Raw genomic sequence first — 27731 nt, forward strand, 5'->3', positions numbered from 1 at the left:
AATCCAAAAACTAGTGAATCACAGTCCTAATACAACGAATGTGATGCTAATGTATCTGAAAGTTACAAGGACTCTACCAATACCCGCGCGGTTACACTTACGAATACGATAGTCATAGTCATAGTTTATTCATAGTTTATACGGTTGAAAAAAGACACTTGTCCATCAAGTTCAACCAAGGAAGGGAAGGGATTGGATGAGGAAGGGATTTAGGGGAAACAATTCTATATAACATAACCAGCAATGTTATTTAGGTGTAAAAAGGCATCTAGACCCTTCTTAAAGCTCTCTGCTGTCCCTGCTGTGACCAGCGCCTGAGGCAGGCTATTCCACAGAGTGACAGTTCTCATAGTAAAAAAGCCCTGTCGCCTCCGGTGATTAAACCTTGTTTTCTCCAGACGGAGACAGTGCCCCCTCGTCTTTTGAATTGATCTAATCTGAAACAACTTACCACCATATTTTTTGTATGGACCATTCATATATTTAAATAAATTAATCATGTCCCCTCGTAGTCGTCTCTTTTCCAGACTAAATAAATCTAGTTGTTTTAATCTTTCCTCATAACTAAGACCCTCCATACCCCTTATCATTTTTGTGGCTCTACGTTGAACCCTCTCCAGCTCCAGGGCATCCTTTTTATGGACCGGTGCCCAGAACTGGACAGCATATTCCAGGTGAGGCCGAACCAGTGCCTTGTATAGGGGTAATATTACATCCCTATCACGAGAGTCCATACCACTTTTGATACACGACAAGATCCTACTAGCTTTAGAGGCAGCTGATTGACATTGCATGCTGTTATTCAATTAATGATCTACTAGTACCCCCAGGTCCTTCTCAACAAGGGACTCTCCCAGATTTACTCCCCCAAGGACATATTTTGCCTTTGGATTATTGGCCCCCAGGTGCATAACCTTACATTTATCCACATTAAACCTTTATTAAAATTATGGTAATTCTAATCTCAAATGTTGTGCAAAAGTTGTATGGAATCAAAATACAAATGCATCAAAGTAGCAAAATTTGGGGTCAAATTCTGCTGTGACTATAGACACGGACATGTCCAAAATGCTTCAGGTAGTTTCCCCTGTCTGTCATGTTTCTATAGATTAACTGAATAAAGCTTTGAGGGTGCAGTCAGAAGTGCCCGGGGGCTCAGCCCGAATCCATTGAAACGCAACTGCTAAGAAGCACCTGGTGTGTTGCATTATTTACATTTGGCGATCACATCCCTTTCAATGGAAACACATATGCAATTGGGCCAAGCCCCACCCCTGGGTATTTGCATTGCATTTCTAAACTCAGTATAAAAATCCTGTGTGACCGCACCCCAAAGATTTTAACTTTGTGGTGCAGGAAAACTTCTAAATTTTGCTACATTGTTTCCACCTGGAGTTAACTACCATATTTTTTGGACTATTTATTTTTTAGCGTCTTATAGACTGAAGGTCAGGAGGATCCAGCACTGCCAGACCCTCCTGACCGCTGTAATGGAAATCGGATGATGCCCTGATATAGAACTGCATCCGCACTGCTCTCTCCCACTGCCTACAGGTACAGGACCTGCGGTGATGTCAGAATCATGTGACTGATCACATGTTTCTTACATCACCACATGCTGCCGAGAATGGGGACATGTTGCGCTGGGACATGGTAAGAAGAAGAGGGGAAGGGGTTCTGTGTGTGTATAGTAGAGCTGTGTGTGTCTTCATGTGTATAGTAGAGCGCTGTGTGTGACTGTATGGATGAAGCAGAGTTGTGTGCGTGTCAATGTATGGATGAAGCAGAGCTGTGTGTGTAAATGTATGGATGTAGCTGAGCTGTGTGTACTGTGCTTTAGTGCGACCAAAAGGGATATTTTACTTGGTGTAATATATATTTTTCCTTTTTTGGAAGCCTACATCTGGGGTGTGTCCTATAGTAAGAAGTGTCTTATAGTCCGAAAAATATGGTAATAATAATTCCTTTATTTATATAGTACACAAATAGCTTGCTAAATCAGCCCCTGTCCACCATAGGGCTCACAATCTAATCAACCTACCAGTATGTTTTTGAAGTATGGGAGGAAACTGGAGGACCCGGAGGAAACCCACGCAAACGCGTAGAGAACATACAAACTCTTTGCAGATTTTGACCTGGATTGGATTTGAACCAGAAGGACACCAGCACTGCAAGGCTGTTGTGCTAACCCGTGAGCCACTGTGCTGCCCCAACTAGTGACTAGTTCCAAACCCAGAACCCAATCAGTAATACCCGCAATTGCTGCAAAACGGGTGTTAAATGTTTAAAGTCACCAGTGGCATTTAAACTACTGTGGACGCTGGCAATACAGGGATGGTTGTCACTCCTTATGGGGAGAGACGATACTCCCCAAAATGGCAGCGCCAGCACGATTTTCATGCCACTAGAGATGAGCGAGCACTAAAATGCTTGAGTGCTCGTTACTCGGGCCGAACTTTTCTCGTTTCGAATAACGAACCCCATTGAAGTCAATGGGAGACTCGAGCATTTTTCAAGGGGACCAAGGCTCTGCAATAAAATGTGTCATTTTATTGAGAAATAAGGAAGTCAGTCCTGTTTCTTCGTTTTTTTTATTCAATGAAATATTCGTGGATCTTTAAAAAGGAGAATGACCCGTGTTAAACATCTGCAATGTGTTCTTCACACATATTGTTCTTCACATACTATTGTGAATAACACAGTTCTGCACTAATGTCTTCTGATAAGTTAGCAGATGTACGGAAACATATGCAATGTGTTCTTCACTGTGTTCACTGTGTTCTTCACTTAAATAATCCTTAATGAATCATTAAGGATCATTTAAGTGAAGAACACAGTGATGAACACAGTGAACACAATGAAGAACACATTGCAGATGTTTCCGTACATCTGCTAACTTATCAGAAGACATTAGTGCCGAACGGTGTTCTTCATAATAGTATGTGAAGAACAATATGTGTGAAGAACACATTGCAGATGTTCCCATTCACTGTGTCCTTCACTGTTCTTCACTTTGTTTCCATAAGTGAAAGCTCGTTATCGAGCAGGCGAAATACTCATCCGAGCCGTTTCGTGTACGCTTATACTCGAATGAGCATCAAGCTCGGACGAGTATGCTCGCTCATCTCTACATGCCACTTTGCCAGCGCCATTTAAACAGTTACGATTTTGATTGGTACCAGCGCTGATGGCAGGCATTAACGTCGGAGGGAAGGGGGTGGGAGTTGAGACGAACTTTGCGGGTCTAATACACCAAACCCTCCCAGTCCTATGTCCCAGGCCTCTATTTCCTCTACAAGCTTGGTTTCTTACAAATGCATCCAAGTTTTAACTTGACACTTACAGGGTTATTCCAGGAATCTGAAAACATCGGAGTGATTCCCACAGCACTACGATACTTCCAGTATTTAGGCGTCTGCCCAGCCAGAGTGGTCTCATAAAAAACACAATACAGTTAACTCTCCCTTTCTTGTTTCCTGGTAGGATTAGGCTACAAGCAGGGTGGGTTAAGACCACCATGGGCTCAGGGCTGTATGAATATTATTGTCCCTACAAGTCTGGAATCACTTCCTACATCTGGTACTAGAATCATCTTCTTGGGGAATGGAGGATGCGTCCCTTCTGCCTGCTTTCAATCTGTGGTTTTAGTACCTTGGAGGACCTTCATGTGTATTGAGAGAAGGAACAGATGTAGCCCCGGGCGACTAACCAAACCGCCTGTTTTATAATTTACTACTGGCCTCTAGCTGCCTGAAAAAAGTCCAGTGACCCCAAGAAACCCTTTACAGGCACAGACTACAGAATACGTAAATTTCAGACCGGAAACTGTGAGTTGGAGTGAGTTAAGTATACTTAATTTTTACCCAAAACCAGCCCTAAGCAGGTTATTTAAATAGTTAAATACACATTAGGGCACATTTACTTACCCGTCCCGTTCCCGAAAGTGCATTGTGCCGCGGTTCACTAAGATCGTGCGCCCAATATCCTGCATGTGTCGCTTCCCCGCTCAGGTTCGCCGGAGTTGACCTTCTTCTTCCCGGTGCATGTAAGTGATTGATCTTGCGACACCATTTGAAAGTGAAATCCCGCGCTCAGTCCGAATCAGTCGGATCGTCCGGCGACCCACCCCCTGATTTCTGTCGTATGAAAGCCAGCGCCGTTGCACCCAAAGCCAATCTCGTACGACACAATCCCCAGTTAAATACCTGTCACAGCGGCGCAAAACATGAAAACGTCGGAAAATCCGACAAAAGTGCATCCACGGACCCTTAGTAAATAAGCCCCTATTATATTGACCTGTTTATTGATTTTTGTTGTTTAATATTTGACCAGTTTGGTTTCAAGTTAAGCTTTATTACGCCTGTTACTGAATCTAGAAGAGAAACCATGATTTTGTAGACATCATCGCCCTAGCAGAACCGCTCAGTGACAGTCGCTGATATACCGCCTGACCCGCTTTTTCCATGTGAATACGAAATAAGAGTAATTGTTATGTATAATATACAGAGAGTGAGCAGGGGACGGCAATCTGTGGTTTGCTACATCTGGAGGCTTTATAGGTTTTTTGTTCTAAAAACACCATAAATCAGCTACGGGCGCCATCAGTATAGCGCCAGCTTGACATTAATTGGCCTTGGGTATTAATCATGGCAGAATCAATCATGGTGATGGCAGCGTAGCTCACACATTGTCACACTGAACTATGTCTAGACTTCTGCACAAACCAGAATATTTTTTGTTTTATGGGTCTTAGTGAAGCAAATGTCCAAAATTCCGTTTTATCGAGGTTTCTACCCAGTTAAACCATAAAATACCCAAACTGCTCAAGTTGTCCCCTGGATTTCTCACTCCAAATTACTTACATGTTTTGTAGGGTGCTTTTGTGAATCAGAAGAATATGCTGTATTATGTAGACTATGGGCTTACTTTGATCTTGAGGGGGGGGCACTAATTATCATAAATTGGCATGAGATCAAGAAAAAGGGGCACTGACCTTATGAGGATGGGCAGCAGGGACATAGAGTATACTGTAACAGGACCTTATGTAGGGGCACTAGAACTTAAGCAGGTGACATTGTTGGGTAGGGCCATGATGGAAAGTTTTTAGGGAAAAGTAGGGAAGATATTTGAAATGAGGTCTGATTTATAACCTTTTCGGATATGATTTGTGGATGGAAGAAGCTGTCATGGTGGTCCGAGCGATGAGAAAACATCCAGCGATGTCAACTCCAGCGATGTCAATGAATTTAATTTCAGCCTCTGTGCATAACTATTGTTAACCCCAGTATGGCCACTGTAAGGTGGTTTTATAAATCTTTCTACATGAGTGTTTATTTGGTATAAGTATGGAGGTATTCAGCCACTATATAGATATTTTATTTCTTTTCTGGTATTGTTAACAGTATACAACCCTCCCTCAGCCCCATGGATTCCTTATGTACAGCCTCATGTGGGCCCCCCAGCAGCTCTGACCCTAGCATATGCAAAAGTATGCCCAGTGCTGGCACCGACCCCGTTTCTATATCTATTTCTCATGGTTTTGTAGATCTCTGCTTTCTATCTCTCAATAGGAAGCTTCATACTTGCTATGGAAAATTAAAGGGTTGTGTGATGTCATGGTCATCTGATTTCACACAGGTGCACAGCTCATGATATCCCTGGTCATGTGATGTCACACAGGTGCAGGGCTCGTTATATCCCTGTTCATGTGATGTCAAACAGGTGTACGGCTTGTTATATCACAGAGATTAACCAGAACTGTGTGCTATAATGAGCTGTGCACCTGTATGAAATCACATGACCACAAATATAACGAGTCGTGCACATGTGTGACATCACATGACCTGGGATAGATCAAGTTGTGCACCTGGGTGACATCACATGACCACAGGCTGGCTTTTATCCACAGGAAGTAATAAACTAAGCTTCCTGTTGCATGGCAGCAAACAGGGATCAATGATATTGGAAAATTGTGTAACTTTTCATTACACAAACAATAACATTTATTTGTGGAAACAGGACAACCTCTTTTAGGGGCAAAGATCGATAGATTATAGATAAATCATTTTTTTTTTGTACATGTAAAATCAATGATTCTTTTTATTTCTCTACATAAGTGTGAATAGTAATATTTATATCCTGTCTCTCAGTTCTGTAGCTACGGATATAAGATCCATTCCCAACATCCACACTAGAGACCAAACACTAGATGTTGCTTTACAAGGCCACACATAGATATATTCAGTGAAATCCACAGGATGAAAGAACGAGTCCCCTAGAATAAAACACTAAAAATAACCCTGCATTGTTTCATGTGGCTACAACCCACAAACCTCTTCTCATGACAAAAAAAAACTCTCGATCATCAAGGTTCCCGATTCCGCTCCTCTCTGATGATGAAAGCCCAAAACTATATTCCCCAGACTACTACAAGGCTCTGAGCGACCCCACAGACGACTACGTGTTCCGGCAGAGCTGAAGGTTTTCTTTGGTTAAAAATATCCGCTGAGATATCTAAGAAGCCGAGTGGAGTAGAGACTAAAAATATATTTCTCACAAAGAAGATCTAATAGAGTCGAGTATTCAATGTAGATGTCAGATAGTGAATTATTTTCAAAAATGTTGATATTTTTGGGGGCATTTATCTTGTATTGCTTTTTTGTGCCTTCATCAGTCCAGTCAACAAGACCGAGAACATAGTATCTATGGCGAAATTGTATTGGTATCCATGTGTAAATGTGAAGGGACAACAAAATAGATTTTAGAGGCAGTAACAATATGGGGGTTATTTTCAATTAATATATTTGGTCTTGGTTTATACTGTACAGACCAAAAGTTTGGACACACCTTCTCATTCAAAGACTTTTCTGTATTTTCATGACTATAAAAATTGTAGATTCACAACGAAGGCATCAAAACTATATATAGCCACATGTGGAATTATATACTTAGCAAAAGGAACCTAGAATATAAGACATATTTTCAGTTGTTTCCCACTTTTTTGTTTTGCTTACTGCTTTGCACACTCTTGCTATTCTCTTGATGGGCTTCAAGAGGTAGTCACTAGAAAAGGTTTTCACATTACAGGTGCCCTGTCAGGTTTAAAAAGTGAGATTTCTTGCCTTACAAATGGGGTTGTGAACATCAGTTTTGTTGTTCAGAAATCAGGTGGCTACACAGCTGATAGTCATACTGAATAGACTTAGAATTTGTATTATGGCTTGGAAAAAAAGCAGCTAAGTAAAGAAAAATGAGTGGCCATCATTACTTTAAGAAATGAAGGTCACTCAGTCTGAAAATTTGGGAAAACTTTGAAAGTCTCCCCAAGTGCAGTTGCAAAAACCATCAAGTGCTACAATGAAAATGGCTGACATGAGGACCGCCCCAGGAAGGAAGACCAAGAGTCACCTCTGCTGCGGAGGATAAGTTCATCCGAGTCACCAGCCTCAGAAATCGCAGGGTAACAGCAGCTCAGATTAGAGACCAGGTCACTGCCGCACAGAGGTCTAGCAGCAGACAACTCTACAACAACTTGTAAGAGGAGACTGTGTGCAGCAGCCTTCATGGTAAAATAGCTGCTAGGAAACCACTGCTAAGGACAGGCAACAAGCAGAAGAGACTCGTTTCGGCTAAAGAAAACAAGGAATGGACATTAGACCAGTGGAAATCTGTGCTTTGGTCTGTTGAGTACAAATTGGAGATGTTTGGTTCCAACAACCATGTCTTTGTGCAACGCAGAAAAGGTGAACAAATGGACTCTACATGCCTGGTTCCCACCATAATGAATGGAGGAGGAGGTGTGATGGTGTAAGGGGTTTTTCTGATGACACGGTTGGGGATTTATTCATAATTGAAGGTATACTGAACCAGCATCTTGTAGCGGCTGCTATTCCATTCGGTTTGTATTTAGTTGGACCATCATTTATTTTTCAACAGGACAATGACCCAAAACACACCTTCAGGCTCTGTAAGGGCTATTTGACCAAGAAGGAGGGTGATGGGGTGTGAGGCCTCCACAGTCACTAGACCCGAAACCAATCGAGATGGTTTGGGGTGAGCTAAACCGCAGAGTAAGGCAAAAGGGCAACAAGTGCTAGGGAACTCGTTCAAGACTGTTGGAAGACCATTTCAGGTGACTACCTCTTGAAGCTCATCAAGAGAATGCCAAGAGTGTGCAAAGCAGTAATCAAAGCAAAAGGCGACTACTTAGAAGAACCTAGAATATAAGACATATTTTCAGTTGTTTCAAACGTTTTTGCTAAGTATATAATTCCACATGTGTTAATTCACATGTGTTAATAGTTTTGATGCCTTCAGTGTGAATCTACAATTTTTTATAGTCATGAAAATACAGAAAACTCTTTGAATGAGAAGGCGTGTCCAAACTTTTGGTCTGTACTGTATATAATTTTTCTTTTATGGCATTGGGGGCTGATGGGGGACACATTGAAACCCAAGAAACTATGCAATGCTTTTCTTACTGTCTATATTGTTTGGTTGGTTACATGTTTGCATAGTTGTTCTGACATCCCCATTGACAAGCTTTTGTGGCGAGCATGTGTTTTCAAATGTGTCAATGCCAGAAACTTTTGGTGTCATCCTTTCTCTCTTGAAAAAAAAAGATTACGTTTTTTTTTTTCAAAACTTTGGGAGAGATTTATCAGGACTTGTTTGCCAGTTGCAATCGCAATTACAGGAGTTTTGCCAAGTGGGTGTGGAGGGGGTTTGGTAAGGGGGAGTGGCCTAGGAGGCGCAGTATGCTATGATGATGTTGGATCCCTACCAATATGATCATTCTTTTATGTGCAAACTGCCTGCACATGTATATAAGAAGTGCCCGTGCCACAAATTTCTGCACTGAAGGGGGCGTTCAGTGCACATACAGTGCACATTTATCATACAGTCCGACAGAATGGGGCTCATTTACTAAGGATTGCGCTGCTCACTTTTGTCGGACTGTGCGCCTTTTTGGGGGATTACGCGGCTTGGACAGGTATTTAACACGTGTCTGCGCTGGGATTTTGGCGCACGCGATCCGTCTTTTGGTGCTGGCTTCCATGCGACACATATTTGAGGGGGGGAAGGCGGACATAAATGTGGGCCAGTATCTTACTATTGCATTTTGTGAAAAAATGTGCCTAATGATCCAGAACGTTTGCCACATTATCTAATTAGCGTAACATGTGTTACATGCTTGATGGGATTTTCGTTTTTTGTAAAGTCCATTTTTTACCCTCCGCTTTATGTGAACAATTAAACATGGACTCTATGCATCTTCCAGCAATGCCAGTTTCTCTAGTAAGTAATGAGCATGACCCTATGTTAAAATCTGGGCTGGAGGGAAATGTTCTGCAATTGTATCATAATGAAACAGAGAATATGAGATCTGGATGAAGACCGTACATCATGTTCTCATCCCTGTACTCCCAAAAGAGTGAATCTAAACTAGATAGATATAAATATGTACCCTCGAGGAGGATGTAAGGACATTTGGGTGTCACATAGCTGCTGGAAAAGCTTCCAAAATGTAGAAGTCAAAATTATTAAAGATAAATAAAAAGTAATGGAACTTCTCAGTCACATGACTTATTTATTACCATTCTATTAACAATCCCAAACCTTCCCTTTGGTTTTTTTCTGTTAAGGGCAGTAGTGGATTATAATACAGGCAGTTTGGGCGGTAGCTCGGGACCAAAGCCTTCTAGGGGGTTCATGACCACCTAAACCACCCACCAAATTTTGTATTTCCTACATGAAATCCTCAAACATCTGTTTCTACTCTCAATACACATGTACACTAGAGCCATTTCAGGACCTTTAAAGGTCCTCCAAAGGTCCTGAAACTGTAGATTCAAAGCAGGCAGAAGGGGAGAATCCTCCATTCTCCAAGAAGCTGATTCTAGTACCATATAAAGGAAGTGATTCCAGACTTGTTGGGGCTATACTTTTCATACAGCTACACACACATTACAAAAAAACATTTAGTCCTCCAGCTCTATTACTCTGTTTTTCCTGATTATATATGTGGAGAATAGCTGCTATCATGTCTCCAGTGTACTTTGTACTGTTTGTAAATTGAATCAAAGTGTTATTTGTGACCGCATCCATAGTCGCTCTATAACTCAATCAATCCCTCAAAAGCAGCACCATACAGGACATTATAGACCAGTACAGAAGAGTATTGACTGCAGAAGTCTGTCTTTGTGTCTCCACTTCTCTATCACTCAGATCTTCTTACTTTATACCCCCTTTCTAACTTTCGTGTGATAGTTCAGTGAGCACACAGTCTGTCTTGGGAGAGCAAGATGGATTCAGCAGAGATTTCAGAGTTTTGCAAAGTTTGTTGGAATGTTAGTCTTTGTTTAACGTTTGCTGCTATCGACTTAAAGGGGGTCTTTAGGCTTAACATATTAATAACATTTTACATCCAAATAATGGAAAATAGCATATCTTTTATCAAAACATATGTAAATACTATAATACATGTACTGTTATATTGGTTTCATGTTATTTTATTATTAAAAAATCCAATAAAAAGAAAGTTACAAAAAAATATCAAGAACATATTAATACAATTGGTCCTAAATATCAGATTGGTGGCAGTTCGATACCCAGCAACCCCACAGATTAAAGGTTCTGAAGTAGATAAGAAAGCAGACAGCTCCACTCTCTGTATAGTGGCCAGATCATAATATTGCAGATTACCTTACCTTCATTTAAATGGATGCTACATTCAGCAACAACACCAGAAGTGGAGCTGTGGACCAGCTGTTGTAAATTAGCTGATCTGTGGAGATGCTGCGATGCTAAATGATGTTGGATCCCTAACAATATGATCCTCAGGATAGATCATTAATATTTTTGGCCCAGTATTTTTTTGTGTTCCAAGTGTGCACTCTCCACCCGGTTTTCTCCGTAAGGAAGTGCTAAGCTTTAGCCTGGAGATCACCGGCATCAATGTACCACAGGACATAGTGTTCTGCTTCATTTATAGGTCAGCAGTAACCATCCTTCTGTCCTACCTGAATATAAAGCAGTAGCTGTATACTTTATCTCCTCAAGGCACTCTGGGAATTTATCCATGTTCTGTGGATCAGGTCTTTTCCTTGTTATTTTTAGCTGGTTATACATATTGAGAAGGCATTGTCCAGGTACATCTATTACAGACACTGCTGCAGGACAGAATAAATGAATGCACCTACCTGTCATGTCTTGTTGATCGTCCACTATTAACTTTAAACTCTTTCCCCTCCGTATCACACGAACCGTGTGCCACTCATTATCATTGAGGTTATAACCAGCATAAAGAGTCTCTGGGCCTTTGCCTGCAGAATATGTCAAATCATCATTAAACAATCACAACAACAAGGAAATAAGTGAAACCTTTCAAAGAAAAGCAGAGTCCATAACAGACAATAAAAAATTATAATTACTGTATATTCATGTATAAAGTTTGTTTGACATAAACAGGCAGATAAACCTCCCGGATATAGAAGAAACCCCTAAAAGATGATGCAGATGAGCCGCTGCTCTATTACATTGTGGCTCTTAGCTGATTTTAATTGGAGCCAATGGTTAAGCCTAGAGATTACATATCAAATCCCTGCTTTATACTTTCATTAATATGAATGTAATTACTGTAATATAGTGGGTTTTGCAAATTTTGCCCCGACTTTACTCAAGTGTCCGACCTACCAACAATGATATTGCTCTTGACTCTAGAACAATCTCTGTATATATATGTATATACATGGGGGAACAGTAGTAGTAGTACTATGCTATGGCAAGAGTACTGGTACTGACTATAGGATAGGGGTAACGGTACTATACCCTAACAGTACAAGTACTGTGTAGTGTCCATATACACAGGATAAGAGTAGTCATACTGTGCTGTGCCCATATATGCAGGATAGGAGTAGTAGTACTGTAAAGAGTTCATATATACAGGATAGGAGTACTACGGTAGTACTGTGCAGTGTTCATATACATAGGTTAACAGTAGTAATATGGTGCTGTGCCCATATATACAAAATAGGAGTAGTAGTAGTGTGTTGTGCCCTTATAAACATGATAAGAGTAATAGTGCTGTGCAGTGTCCACATATACAGGATAGGAGTACTAGTACTGTGCAGTGCTCATATATACAGGATAGGAGTAGCAATACTGTGCTGTGCCTATATATACAGGATAGGAGTAGTAATACTGTGCTGTGCCTATATATACAGGATAGGAGTAGTAGTACTGTGCTGTGCCTATATATACAGGATAGGAGTAGTATTACTGTGCTGTGCCCATATATATACAGGATAGGAGTAGTAGTACTGTGCTGTGCCTATATATACAGGATAGGAGTAGTAGTACTGTGCTGTGCCTATATATACAGGATAGGAGTAGTAGTACTGTGCTGTGCCCATATATACAGGATATGAGTAGTAGTATTGTGCTGTGCTCATATATACAGGATAGGAGTAGTAGTACTGTGCTGTGTCCATATATACAGGATAGGAGTAGTAGTATTGTGCTGTGCTCATATATACAGGATAGGAGTAGTAGCACTGTGCAGCGTCCACATATATACAGGACAGGAGTAGTAGTAGTTGTGTGCTGTGTCCATATATACAGGATATGAGTAGAAGTAATGTGCTGTGCCCATATATACAGGATAGGAGTAGCAGTACTGTGCTGTGTCCATATATACAGGATATGAGTAGTAGTACTGTGCTGTGCCCATATATACAGGATAGGAGTAGTAGTACTGTGCTGTGCCCATATATACAGGATAGGAGTAGTAATACTGTGCTGTGCCTATATATACAGGATAGGAGTAGTAGTACTGTGCTGTGCCCATATATACAGGATAGGAGTAGTAGTACTGTGCAGTGCTCATGTATACAGGATAGGAGTAGTAATACTGTGCTGTGCCTATATATACAGGATAGGAGTAGTAGTACTGTGCTGTGCCCATATATACAGGATAGGAGTAGTAGTACTGTGCAGTGCTCATATATACAGGATAGGAGTATTAATACTGTGCTGTGCCCTTATAAACAGGATAGGAGTAGTAGCACTGTGCAGCGTCCACATATATACAGGATAGGAGTAGTAGTACTGTGCTGTGTCCATATATAGAGGATAGGAGTAGTAGTACTGTGCTGTGCCCTTATAAACAGGATAAGAGTAGTAGCACTGTGCTGTGTCCATATATACAGGATAGGAGTAGTAGTACTGTGCTGTACCCTTATAAACAGGGTAAGAGGAGTAGCACTGTGCAGCGTCCACATATATACAGGACAGGAGTAGTAGTAGTAGTGTGCGGTGTCCATATAAACAGGATATGAGTAGTAGTACTGTATAGTGCCCAGTTCCTGACCATAGAAAGCTATTGGCCCTGGAGATCAGTGTAAACTTTGTGTGTCTGTTAGTAGCAGCCGCACTGTGAAAGATGCATCTAGTTGTAAGATTGTACCTGGACTTGGAGCACTGTGGTGCACTGATGTGTAAGATTTCTTCACTAAACACAACATAGTTTCTCCCCTCTGCTGTAGCAGCCTTTGTATTATATATCACAGAAAAGGTTGGGACAGGGAAGCAGGTTGAATACAGAGATCAAAGAAAGCATCAGTCTGAGGAGACTTCCCCAGTGCCCCAAGTCCAGCTACAATACTGTAATAATAATCTATTTTTGTACAGTTCTGTTACTACTTACAACACACACAAATGTATGGTTACACATATTTCCAGGGCTTATCCCTAACTATTTCTATAGCTTTGTATGTGGAAAACTGCTGCTAGATTCTTTTGAAGCCTCAAATAAAACTTTGCTATAATGGTAACTATTATAACTATATATAACGATAGTAGCTATAAATGTAAGTCAGTTATTATGCTAATCTTCCTGTATACATATGTCTTTATATCTTATGGGAATAAAGTATATTTTAGTATCTGCATGAACAGAAGAATTTATGATTGTTTTTATGATACTTCTGGTCCTTTCGAGTGCATTGCAACAGCTGGAAGGAGAAGCAAGATTTCCCGTTGCTAATCGTGTTCCATATAATAAACGTTGCGAGTGTTAATTCAAAAATGGGTTTTAATTATTTTCTATAAAGAAAGCTAGTTTTGTTCTAAGTTGTTAACATGAAAAGGGAATATTTTTGATGGCCTCCAATAGTTCCTGTGCAGCCGGCCTTGACATTTACTACAGTTATTCCACAAGCCGGTCCAGTGACTTACACAAGGTTATATACCAGATATAAGACATTTTATTTAGGGAATGACTGGAAAATATGTCATCAAATATTAAGAGTTAAACATATAAAAAATATTGTCATTTAAAGGGATTTTCCAGGCTAAAAATGTTGATGGCCTTTTCTTAAAAATCCACCGAGCTACCCCCATGGACCATCTTTTCTCGACAGCTGATAAAAATAGACTAGAATACAAAGCAGACAGCTCCATTCTCAATGTAGTGGTCAGAACAGGTTACAGCGCCTTTTACTTGAACAGGAGCTAAGCTGCAGTGACTCAGCTTGGCCACTACACTGAGAATGGAGCTGTTAAATCCATGCTGCATGCTCTGTTTCTAAGATGCTGAGGAAAGCTGAAATATGAGGGTGCAAAATCCCAACCAATCTGATTCAGCCAACAAAACTATCCTGTGGATATGCTATAAATGGTCTTAGCCTGGTAGCCCCTTTAAGGGAATAAAATTATACTATAAATTGCCCCAGCTTTGGAGAAAGCCTAAAGCGCAACTGTAACATTTTTTTTACAAGGTAGTGGGATGTAAGACAACTTTTCCTATTATCTCTGTTACCCATATCCAACAGTTTCTTTGCTATCCTCCTCAGTTTAGCCTGGTTCTATACTAGTGGGGTCTTCTGCCATTTCTGGTTATGGACCGTATACCGTAAACAAGATACACAGTGACAGAGGGGAAGGGCTGCTGCTCCCTGCTCATAAAGGAGGGGTAGGTCATGTGGCAGTGCTTTCTGTGTGTATAGCAGGGCTAAATGTGTTCAGTGCTGTGAATACAGATGTCTCCTACACAGGATAGTGAGGTACAAGATCTCCTCTGTTCCATATAAGTCCCTCCCAGTCTGTAATTCTACAAAACAGACAATTTAAAACTGCCCCAGTTCTGGAAGTGTCTGATACTGAATGATGAATCAGGCATAGCACAAGACTGTCTGCTCTTAACAGCCTATTTGTTGATCAGTTTAAGTCATAAAAATGCACAACATTTTAGTGCACTTTTGACTCAACTTTAGAGACTCCCTCTTTCCAACAAAACCACCCCCCTTTTCTTTGGCCCCTTTGTCAGGCACATGTCTTAAAACGGTTTAAAAGGCTTTGATATACATTGTGTAAGGTATTTTTCTATAAATTACTATAGATTTCTCTTATTGATAAATATACCCCAAATTACATGACCGGTAATAATGTGCCCGGCCTACAGCTAATAGAGGCAGATTTAGCAAAAAATTTTAAAGCGTAACTAAACATTTGTAGCTATTTTGTTCATAATTCCAAAATAAATAGAGAATGTGATAATAGGAAACAAGGTTTTTTTTTAAAGCTGGTACTAGCATACAAGCCTTATTAAAGGTGTAAATCCAGGAACTGTGTCTTTTTCGCTTTTTATGGGCATGGAGATACATGGAGAGGGACACACAGTAATGCTATAGCCTGCATCCAGTTTTGAAATGCTTGGCCGCATGGTTGGGTGCCAGAAACACTCAAAGTCCAGAGCCTCTTGATATATCCAATGGGACCAAAGGTGCAGGTGGAACATAATATTGCATATTACAAAGGGAAAGATTTATTAAGCACTGGTGCCCTGTAATAAACTGCATTAAGTAATTTAGCGTCCCTGTTATTTTTTTCTGCTTTTTCTCCTGTAGTGAGCAGTGTATCGGAAACCCTACTAAGGTGTACTTCATAAGGATAAGGCTAAGGATCTTTAACTATTTATATACCTAGAGAATATTTCCTTTAATGATTCATCTCTCTGGTCATCAAGAGGCAGTCTGTAGGGTTAAGTTATTAGATTACATTGTAAGGTCCCTTTATCTAAAAAAAGGCAGGAGAAAAAGAAGGAATTGGGAAAAAAGTATTCAATGAAGGTTATTAAAATGTTAAATATTATCACCTGCACTATTCATTTAGGCAGTTTATATATATATATATATATATATATATATATATATATATATATATATTCTTATAATGGACCAGATATCTTGGTGTTGGAGGCTGAATGATAAATTAGGCCTGGTTTAGTATTGTTTAGTCTTAACTTTTTATCTACTATAAGATTGGTTTACATCAGAATATTGTCCCAAATTTTGGGGTATTTGCATGTTTTTGTCACATGCTCTTTTCCCTGCCCTTTTAATTATCCCAAAGCCTTTCATCACAGTAAGACCTCTTGCACATGACCATGATGAAGGCCATAACCTGGCCACAAATTGCCCCCATAGAGGTTTATGGCAACCGATCACAGTGCAGTGAGCAGACTGGGGTACATTTACTATGGACCTGGCGCCAGTTTTCTGTCGGAATGTGCACATTCTTTTATGTTCATAAGCTTGCACAGGTTTTTAAAGAAGTGCCCACACCACATATGTGTCGCACACAACCCTTTTGTGGTACGATTGCACTATTCTTCACTTACACAAATTTAGTCACTGAAAGGGGCCGTTCCGGTGCTCAGTTGGACCATGCGCCACTTTTAACATGCAAAGTCCGACAGAAGTGCTTTGCACGCCCCATTTTAAAGGTTCACCAAAAAAGTGTTGGCGCACTCTGTTGGGGCAGGGCAGGGGGCACCAGATTCATGAAGAATGGACGCCACATATCCTAAATCTGGTGCCCTCTGCATACTACACAGGCAAACTGCACATAGTTTGCACTGTTTTTAGTAAATGTGGCCCACTGTGTCTCACCGCACTACTATCTGGCCAGGCATCCACCGCACAGAATATGGAACCGGTTTTATATTTTGACATTTTACCGCAGTGGCTTTTTATGAAGAGGGGAGGGATGAGGAGTTCTCCCTCCTCCTCCCTCCTATACCTGGCTGTGTGCTCGCCCAGTTTACGGCTCTCAAAGCATTTTTTTACTTTTTTGGAGCAGATGGAGAAATCTGCAGTAAACTCATTGCCCCAATGTGTTGTATTTTTTGTTGCATTTTATGTTTTGTTTTACCGGACACAACATTTCAGAAGCCAAAAATAACCACATGTTCTTTTTTGTAGAACAATCAAGGCTTCATCCATCCTCCATCTTTGTTCTATTCACTATGAATGGCGTCTGATTGCGACGTTTCAAAGGGAAATAGGTGACATCAGAGGATAACAATGAAATTTTAGCACAAGGCTCATCAACCTCCGCTATGTCTGATAACAATAACCAGGTAATTGAAAGATAAACATTTACTTTGCAATCATCGGGGTAAATTGGTTTTATTTATTTTCCCACACCCGGTGATAATTACATAATCAGGCAACGCAACGTCGCAGTAAAAAGATATTGGACATTTATTTCAGGTAATACACACAAATGATTAAATTCACTGAGCTTGTGTTCTTTTGTTATAGGGACAATGAATTTCCGAGGCCCCATAAACTATTAAGGTGATTTCATCTTAATTTGACTTTATACCGCTATTGTGGGAACAGAGCTGAATATCACATCTGACGAGCGATATGATTGACTAGTAATGTAGTCAGGTAGGATTTTATGACTACAGATTACTAAGACTTACTGCATGGGAATTAATTGGATTGAGCAAAAGACGGGTTCTTTTGGATTTGAAAAACATGGCTGCCTTATTCCAAAACAGCTCCGCCCCAAACTAAAGGCAGGGTGTCATATTGGAACTAAGCTCTATCTATCTATATGCAGGCACAAATAATGGTCAGGTGCAATATAGGAGCCATGCTTCTCAACCGGTGGACACCCCTTTAATGGAGATATATGCCAAATATGTTATGGTTAACATAAGATATTTAAAGTAGACCTATCACCAAACAAAAAATACCAAATTACATACCAAATTCATTGCCACTCTGCTCCTGATCAATTTGGTATTTGTTGCTTTAAAGTAGCTCAAACATTTATAAGATGTGACCCCTATGAGGTTTTAAGTGAATTAGCTCCTACAAGTCAAGGGGGTGTGACCTTGATTTACTCAGGGATGTGTCTCTGCTTGACATATGAAAATAAAGGTTACTATCTTTTTTGAAAGTATAAGAGTACTTGCTGTATTTTTTGGACTATAAGACACACTATTTAGCAACAAAAAATCTTGCTAAATAGTGCGTGCATCTTAAAGAGCAAAGGTCAGGAGGATCCAGCACTGCCGGACCCTCCTGACCGCTGTAATGGAGATCGGCTGAGGCCCTTAAATAGAGCTGCACCCGATCTCCCAGAGAGGAGATCCTCCGCACTGCTCTCCCCTCTCCGGGTGTCCTACAGGACCTGCGGTGATGTCAGAATCATGTAACTGATCACATGCTTCTTACATCACCACACACTGCCGAGAATGGGGACATGCTGTGCTGGGACAAGGTAAGAAGAAGGGGAAGAGGGGAATAGGGGAAGAGGGGAAGGGGGGAAGGGATGAACAGGGGAAGTGGGGAGGGGTTCTGTGTGTATAGCTGAGCTGTGTGTGTAACTGCATGGATGATGCAGATATGTGAGTGCAACCGTATGGATGATGCAGTGCTGTGTGTGCAGCTGTATGGATGATGCAGAGCTGTGTGTGCAGCTGTATGGATGATGCAGAGCTGTGTGTGTAACAAAGATGTGTGTGTAACTGTATGGATTAAGCAGAGCTGTGTGTGTAGATGTATAAATGATGAAGAGCTGTGTGTGTAACTATATGGATGAAGCAGAGCTGTGTGTGTAACTGTATGGATGAAGCAGAGCTGTGTGTGTAGATGTAAAGATGATGAAGAGCTGTGTGTGTAACTGTATGGATGAAGCAGAGCTGTGTGTGTAACTGTATGGATGATGCAGAGCTGTGTGTGTAACTGTTGTAATCTGACCATTGCTGCTAAGGTCTGCCCATCACCATTCAGCTCTGCCAATCGCAGGGTGCATGAAACTGTGAAAAGATCTGCCATTTCCTACACAGTGCTCACTACTAAATATGCCATGCAGTGAGAGGGAAAGCATTCTTTTAAACACAGGAAGTGGGCAGGGAAAAGACTTCCTGTCTTCTCAGACTGAAATCTGAAGAGACAAAGCTGTTAATCGAAAAAAAAGGAAGCTTGGAGAATACATGACTCTTCTTTTCAAAACTGACTCTTTGTTTGCTCATTTGCATATCAGAAAATGGCTGTAATTAGGGAACAGTGCCTCAGTGGCACATAATTTTAGGTGATATGGGGAGGACTTTTAACCCTTTACCAGCAGGTATCACTGATGTGAGGGGTAAACTTCTGCAGGTCTTCTTCAAAACAAGATTCAAATATTATGGACATTGGTCTGCTTAATTTTCAAGAGGTATTAAAATCTTGTCCGGATACTGAGTTATTGATAGTGGACTTAATTTGGATTAAATTATTGTATTCTAAAATTATTGTATTCTAAAAAAATTTCTGGGGGCATGGCAGAGCAGTCACACACAAAAAAAATTTTATTAAATAATTAAATTGTTTGTGGGCTAGCCGTTTGGGGGATTACACTACTTGGGGGATTTCTCCTTAACCCCTTAAGGACGCAGGGTATTTTCGCTGATTTCTCGCTCTCCATCTTCAAAAATCCATAACTTTTTCATTTTTCCGTGTACAGAGCTGTGTGAGGGCTTATTTTGTGCGTAACAAATTTTTCTTTCCCATGATGTTATTTATTATTCCATGCCATGTAGTGGGAAGCCGCAAAAAAATTCCAAATGTGGAAAAATTGAAAAAAACTGCATGTGCGTCATGTTCTTGTGGGCTCAGTTTTTACGACTTTCACTCTGCGCTCCAAATAACATGCCTACTTTATTCTTTGGTTCGGTACGATCGCGGTGATACCAAATTTATATAGGTTTTATTGCGTTTTAATAAATTTTCAAAAATTAAACGAATGTGTACAAAAAAGAAAAAAAATTTTTTGCCATCTTCTGACGCTAATAACTTTTTCATACTTTGGCGCATGGAGATGTGTGAGGGGTCATTTTTTGTGAAATGAGCCGACGTTCTCATTGCTACCATTTTGAGGACTGTGCGACATTTGGATCATTTTTTATTACATTTTTTATGTCATCTAAAAAGGTGTAAAAGTCGCATTTTGGACATTTGGGCGCCATTTGCCGTTCCGGAGGTCACCGCCGCCCGTAACCGTTTTTATATTTTGATAGATCGGGCATTTTGGGACGCGGCGATACCTAATGTGTCTGTGATTTTTACTATTTATTATATTTTATATCAGTTCTAGGGAAAGGGGGGTGATTTGAACTTTTAATATTTTATTATTTTTTTACATTTTTTAAACTTTTTTTTTTCTCTTTTTTTCCACTGTTTCTTAGACCCTCTAGGGTACATTAACCCTAGATGGTCTGATCGCTCCTGCCATATACTGCAATACTACTGTATCGCAGTATATGGCATTTCTGCACACTATACATTACAATGAGCCACAGGCTCATTGTAATGCATGTGCAGAAGCCATGTATCCTCGGGTCAAACGAAGACCCGAGGCTACCATGGCAACCGATCGCCGCCCCCCGATGACGTTCGGGGGAGCGGCGATCGGAGGTAAGATGGCGGCGCCCACGCGCCGCCAAATTTAAAGTGCCGCCGGCGACTTTGCCGGCGGCAAAGAAGAGGTTAACACCCGCGATCGGTGCAAGCACCGACCGCGGGTGATAGCGATGGGTCTTTGCTGCGATATGCAGCAAAGCCCATCACTGTATGAAGAAGGCTCAGCCCGTGAGCCTTCTTCATACAACCTTCACAGCTCCGTGGCGGATATATCCGTCACGGAGCGTGAAGGGGTTAAAGGAAACCTACCATGACGAATTTACCTATTAAGGTAGATCTGGTGGTAGGTGCATCTAATGTAGTTCCCCGGAGGCGCGCTGGAATGCCCTGAAATTCACCGGCCTATACCTGGTGAAGGTAAGTGTAATTTTCGTGACACTTTTTTTTTCTTAAATGCGGCGGTTTTTCCGAATCCGTCGGGTTTTCGTTCGGCCACGCCCCCCGATTTCCGTCGTGTGCATGCCAGCGCGGGTGCACCAAAATCCCAGGGCAATTCAGGTACAATCGGCGCAAATCGGAAATATTTGGGTAACACGTCGGGAAAACGCGAATCGGGCCCTTAGTAAATGACCCCCTATATCTTTTAGTATCTTTAATCGGGGAATATGCTAATTTTCTAAAGAAGCTACTGTGGTGTGGTGTAGCCGGAGCTGAGGACTACTGGGCGGCTACTCCACGCCCCAGTAGCCTCTTTGATCCTCCTACCAGATAGCTTCAGCACACAGCTACGAGGAGCTGTTCGCACTCGTCCATGAAATCGAAGTTCTGCACATGCACAGAACGCAGGCTGGCAGCATACAGCATACATACATTAGATGTACCTACCCCCAGATCTACCTTAGTAGATCTTTAACTAGAGATTTAACTCTGTTTCTACAAAATTAGCACAGACCTGTGTGTAATCTAAGTACTTGTTCATTTTGTAGAAAAACTGTCAAAAAAAACAAGATAACAATTCAATACTATACAATATAATATACCCTAACAGACAGATATCTAAATCAGGAACTCCCACAGCCCAAAGGGGGAATGAATTTCTGCAGACGTAGTTCCATGTATTTTTAGCACCGAAGAAGATAGCGATATTAATTATTAATAAACGATTCCATGTTCAAATATATCTGGGTGAAAAGCCGACAAATCCTTATTGCCGTCTAACACAGAAACTGCTGGCGACAGAGAATCTCTGGCTATTTTCATTTTGCTTCTCTGCTCCGTTTTATATATTTAATGATGATGCCGTTCCATGACCTACCGGCTCCCGTGTCCCAGCTTTCCCCCCAGGCTACATATCCAATTTCACTGTATACTTCTCCTGCTGAGCTTATAGTCGGTATTTATTATTTAATCAAATTTCCCATCCGGCTCACCGCAAGGGGACAAAAAGGTATTTATTGATATTATCCCAAACCAGATCTGATATTATAGGCACCCGAGCTCCGAACCGCACATCCTCATGTCTATAAGTCTCTGTAAGATGCATATATACAATATCCTCCCTCACTCCGAGGCTGCTTTCTTCTCTTCATATCAGCTCAACGCAGGTCTGTGAAGAGCAATATTTCCATTTTCTTTTCCCCTATCCCCTATTTGTGGTTGACATTTTATCTAAGAAAGAAAAATAACTTGTGCGTTTGACATGTAACATACCAAAACGCCTTTAAACTGGCTTATCGGCTCGAATGCACGGCCGTTTTATCACAGTTACTAAGGTTTTTAAAATTATTTTATTGTTTTTACGCTCTTTTGAGTTATTTGCCATGGTAAATTGGATGTTTTTTTTTTTTTTTTTTACAGATTTTTTTTTACTGATTTCTGTTCTTGCGCCTGGGATGTCAAATGGAGCATATAGATTGAATGTTGTAAATAAATAAAAATCATAAAAATAAATAAAATATAAAAATAATGCTGGGCTGGGAGATGAAGGTGTCTATTATCTGAGCCGTATTAGCTGCAAAAAGTTCAGTTATAAAATAGTATATAAAAATATATATTTTTAAAAAATACAGAAATACACTATAATATATACTGTAATATAAAATATAATATTTACATAGATTGAAGTAATATTGTACAACACTGCTAAACATTGTTTAAATAAAGAATACTGACAATCCGCAACAATCCATATATTTCTATGGACCTTTTATTTAAAGGATATCTACCACCAGGATGAAGGATTGTAAACCAAGTACACTGACATACTGGTGTGTGTACCCTTTGCTAGGATCTGCTGCTCTTTTTTCAGCTTCAGTTTTTTTTTTTTTTTACAAAATACGGCTTTTAAAATTATGCAAATGAACCTAGGGTGCTCTGGGCTCCATAGCTGTTAATGGAGCCTGGAGCTCCTCAGGGTCAGTTGCATAATTTGTTAAGCCTTTTTTCTTTAAAACAAGGGCATAGAAAGCTTAAAGAACAACAAATCCTGCCAGATGGGGCACACACCAATATGTCAGTGTGTTTGGTTTACAATCCTTCATCCAGGTGGTAGATTTCCTTTAAAAAAATATTCTATGTTAATTTACAAATTATGTCTATTTTATTTTTCCTGGTATGAAACAAATACAAAAAATACTGTAAAACATGAACTTTCAAAGTAGCCATACCAGCAGATACTATAAACTGAAATGTCCAGTTCACTTTTCAGCTTTTCTGTGTATAATGCAGAGGCATCTCATTTGCATTTTAGTGACTAAAGCCAATGTAAGGCAACCGAGCAATTTTTCGGAGAGCAGTATAGGCCTATATGATTTTTACAGTAAAAAGGCAGACAGGACTCCTAAGAGAAACAGTAAGAGTCCCTAACACCCAATACTGTGTATACACACTAATACAGGACAAACAATCAATCACTATTGCGTTCAGAGTTATGAGGACTCTCATAGTCAATTCTTGTGTGTGGGGGTGGTTATCAGCAATATCACTGTCTATGACTGTATGTGGGGGCAAGGTAACCAGGACTATCTTTGTTATTCACTATGTGCAGGTGGGGTAATAAATACATGCACTGTCAATCATTGTAGGTAGAGGGGTAATTAAGACTCTCCTTGTCAATCAAGGTCATTGTGCTCACCATGCTCACTGTGCATGGGCGAGGTAATCAGGACTCTAACTGTAAATCACTGTGTGTGGGCAGGGTAATCAGGATTCTAACTGTAAATCACTGTGTGTGGGCAGGGTAATCAGGATTCTAACTGTAAATCACTGTGTGTGGGCAGGGTAATCATGACTCTTGCTGTCAATCACTGTGTGTGGAAAGGGGTAATCAGGACTCTAAATGTCAATCACTGTGTGTGGGCTGAGTCGTCAGGACTTTTACTGTCAATCCCTGTGTGTAGGTGGGGTAATCACGACTCTCACTGTCAATCACTGTGTGTAGGCGGGGTAATCAGGACTCTAAATGTCAATCGCTGTGTGTGGGCGGGGTAATCAGGACTCTCACTGTCAATCACTGTATGTGGGAGGGATAATCAGGATTTTCACTGTCAATCACTGTGTGCGGCCGGAGTCATCAGGACTTTTACTGTCAATCACTGTGTGTTGGCGGAGTAATTAGAACTTGCACCTTCTTTTCATGAGTTCTGACACAATTTACTCAGCTTTGTACCCTTTTAAAATGCATGTAAACCTACGTATCACAGAGTTTGGCGTTACTAAATATCAAGCTCTGAGAAAGGATACCTTATATTGTCAGGTTAAAATTGATTTCCTTTCCTGAAAGCTCTATCGGCTTGAATAGAAAGTTTTTTAAGCACTGAAATCTGCCATTAAGTACATACACAATGCTGCATATTCTAAATAGACACTGCAAATAAGAATGTGTCTCTCTAGTCTTCATAATAAGCATCTTCTTTACAAACTCTGTTACCTGTGATCTACACACGGCTCACACTGTGACATAATGGAGTCGTAAAACCCTAATGATAGAACTAGAGATATCAAATGATTGTTCTTAAGTCTATGTCATAAAGAACTGCGGAAGATTTTGTATCACATATGTATAAAGATAATTGTGTATAGTAAAAGTAAGTGTTTGTTTTTATACATTACTGAATTGTCTACAGTATTTATTTCTTGGGTTTATAGTTATCATATCCCATTTATGCCAAACAAATCTTTCATCTACAGATATAGTATTGGATAACAAGACTAAAATTGAGTTAAAGGGGTATTCTGGGAATATGAACGTCTGACAAAAAAACCCATGATGATATAAATAAATGAATACAACAATACTCAATGTCATTAGTCACAAAACAGAGCTTAAATAATTTGATTTTATGATTTACAAAATTTATGGCCTCTCTAAAGTAGGTGGAGTTATCACAAAGATGGCCGCCACTGGAAACTACAAGTTCCATGATCCTTTAGTTCTCAGTAACTCCTCCTACCTCTTATACTCTACTCCCAGTGATGATGTAACAGGTTTTCTTGCTCTGTTACCATAGTAATAATGTGTAACTGCCATCACCACAACACTGTCCATACTGGATGCACTGCAACCAACCGTCTACAGCCAAACGTAATGGTGATCACATGACCCTGCCCAGGCAGGTACAGGACATGTGATGTGGACATGTGACCAGCAGCCATCTTCTGTCCTGCAACGGACCGCGCGGAGGAAATTAACGGACTGATGAAAGGGCCAGTAGCATTTTAATTCTTTATTACAGTCTATGTCAGCAGTATTTTCTGCTAACGGGATCAAAATTTTAAATAACAACTAATTACACATTAGCTTATATTTTGAGTGCCCACTTGTATATGAATTATGCTGATTCCTGGAATACCCCTTTAACTCATCACATTTAGTCATAACAGAAGAGTTCCCTGTAGGACCTGACACCAATTTATCAAATCTGGTTAATGGGTTGTCAGTCATGTTACTCAGTGTTATATCTGTAATTTTGTCACTAAAACTGCATTACTGTTGTATACCATCAAGGAAACATTCAATATTCTATAATATAAAGAATAACACATGTTCATTTTGTTTTTGAAGTCTGCATTGTTGGAAATTTGGACTGTGAAATTATTATTATTTTATTATTATTTTGATTATTTTAAGTTTAAATCAAAGACAAAAGTTGAAATTAAAGTTGCATTCACACCTAAAATTTAGAGAGTAGAAAGGTTAAACTGAAGACTGAATATATATCATTTAGTTTAAAGGAAACAGATATAAGAAAACCTATAATGTGTGTCCTGCTAAAAATGACTGAATAAAAAAGACATAAAAACAAATGGTAGATTTCCTTTAAATATACTTTACGCATTGTGAACCAAACATACCTTGAGAATGCTGTAACAACACTGATGCAGAAACATATCTTGTTTAATCCCTAAACTGAGTGGTTTTGCTCAAAAAACAATTATAGAATTCAGGATCTTGGGAAAGCTGGGTGCTGGTGGTTGCTATACATAAACACATTACACAGAGCTTCCTGAACTGTCCAGACAGGACTAATCAACATGAGCTGGATGACTCATACATAACAGCTGGGGGATGGTGCAGAAATTGATTACTTCTGCCTGTCAGAGACAACACAGTGATGACGTATTCTTGGCTTACGCTGGGCAGAACAAGGCTGGAGCTGTGCATTATTAGGGTAAGAGAATAAGTGCCAAAGCAGCCACAGGAGTGACACAGCCTCATTATCATAATTTTATAATTGTTCTTTCAGCAAAACCACTCGGATGAGGGATTAAACAAGATATGTTTCTGCATCAGTGAAGCTACAGAATTCTCAAGGTATGTTGTCTTCATAATGCATAAAAGCAAATGGTAGATTTTCTTTAATATACATCAAGTTTGTGAGTACAAAAAAGAAATATCAATTCATATCAAGAAAATAACTGATTTATAAAGATGGGCGGACCCAAAGTTTCTGTTATGGTTCAGGTGCGCAACTAGCCATGGCTATGATCGGCCAGGGGTGTAACCATTCTGAGTATCTAGGGGCATCCATTTGATGGATTGGCTATTCAGCAGCAAATCCAGCAATATGTCTGTGGCACGCAGGGGGCACCTGAACCAAACAGAAACGTAGGTTCCGCTCATCTCTACTCATGTTCCATTGAAAACCGACCAACACAAAGATATTTCTGGACATTAAACTTGGCACAATGGAAGTTGATATTTCTCATTATAAGATGTCCACATCACACGATTTCTCATACATTCTTGGATAACACAATTTACACTAAATACTTAACGACAAAGCGATTTTTCAACTTTTATTCCATTGCGTCCATAATTACCTTACCATTACATTACTTACCATCGTGGCAAGTCACATTTATCCACTTAACAAGATTTTCTAAATCAATTAGCCAAGCTGTTAGGGAATGGAAGGCTAAACTCACGTATGAACAAAGCTTCAAGAGAAATAAAAGCAGACAACAACCCGAAAGAAAATTATTCTGACACCAGAAGCCACTCATAATAAATCAGATGAGTGGATCCCAACGAGAAGATGCACAGGGAAGAAAACATAGATGCTGGCTCGTAAGAGATCATGGATACTTCAGATGGTGGTTTGTTAAAATATCAACTGGTTAAAACACGGCATGAAATCATAGAAAGAGAGTAAAATTAAGACAAAGACAGGGACAGCGCGTTTCACATCACACACCGGAGGCTTCATAGGGTCCTGATGAAACGTTCTGTGTCTGTCTCGAAACGCGTCATCCTTAAATTCAACCGATTAACTCTACGTGTACTATAGAGTAAAATTACATTTACATATGTTTACTAAACATATTTATTATAGTTTTTACATTTTTTCCTTTTTTTTTTTTAACAATCAGAAAGAAGTAGGAGGGGATCCATTGTTATCAGTTTTCCTTTGTTTATCCTTGCTTCAGTTTTCAGAATACAGGTGTTAAAGGGGTTATGTCGCTAACAATAATGGACCTCTGTCATTAGAGCATAGCATTTTGAAAACGTTTGTTATAAACATGGACTTCCAA

At 40.1% G+C, this 27731-nt stretch overlaps 1 protein-coding gene across 13 annotated transcripts in view; it reads right to left on the reverse strand.

Moving 5' to 3' along the window:
* The window catches only part of NRXN1 (neurexin 1), a 1062013-nt gene that overhangs the window by 510354 nt on the left and 523928 nt on the right, over positions 1-27731 (reverse strand). For all 13 annotated transcript variants that reach the window (XM_072140344.1, XM_072140342.1, XM_072140343.1 and 10 more), the window contains one exon: positions 11202-11324. In XM_072140344.1, coding sequence (XP_071996445.1) covers positions 11202-11324 — 123 coding nt within the window. The remainder of the gene's footprint in view (positions 1-11201; positions 11325-27731) is intronic.

Source organism: Engystomops pustulosus, chromosome 3 (assembly GCF_040894005.1).
Source record: "Engystomops pustulosus chromosome 3, aEngPut4.maternal, whole genome shotgun sequence".
Lineage (NCBI taxonomy): Eukaryota > Metazoa > Chordata > Amphibia > Anura > Leptodactylidae > Engystomops > Engystomops pustulosus.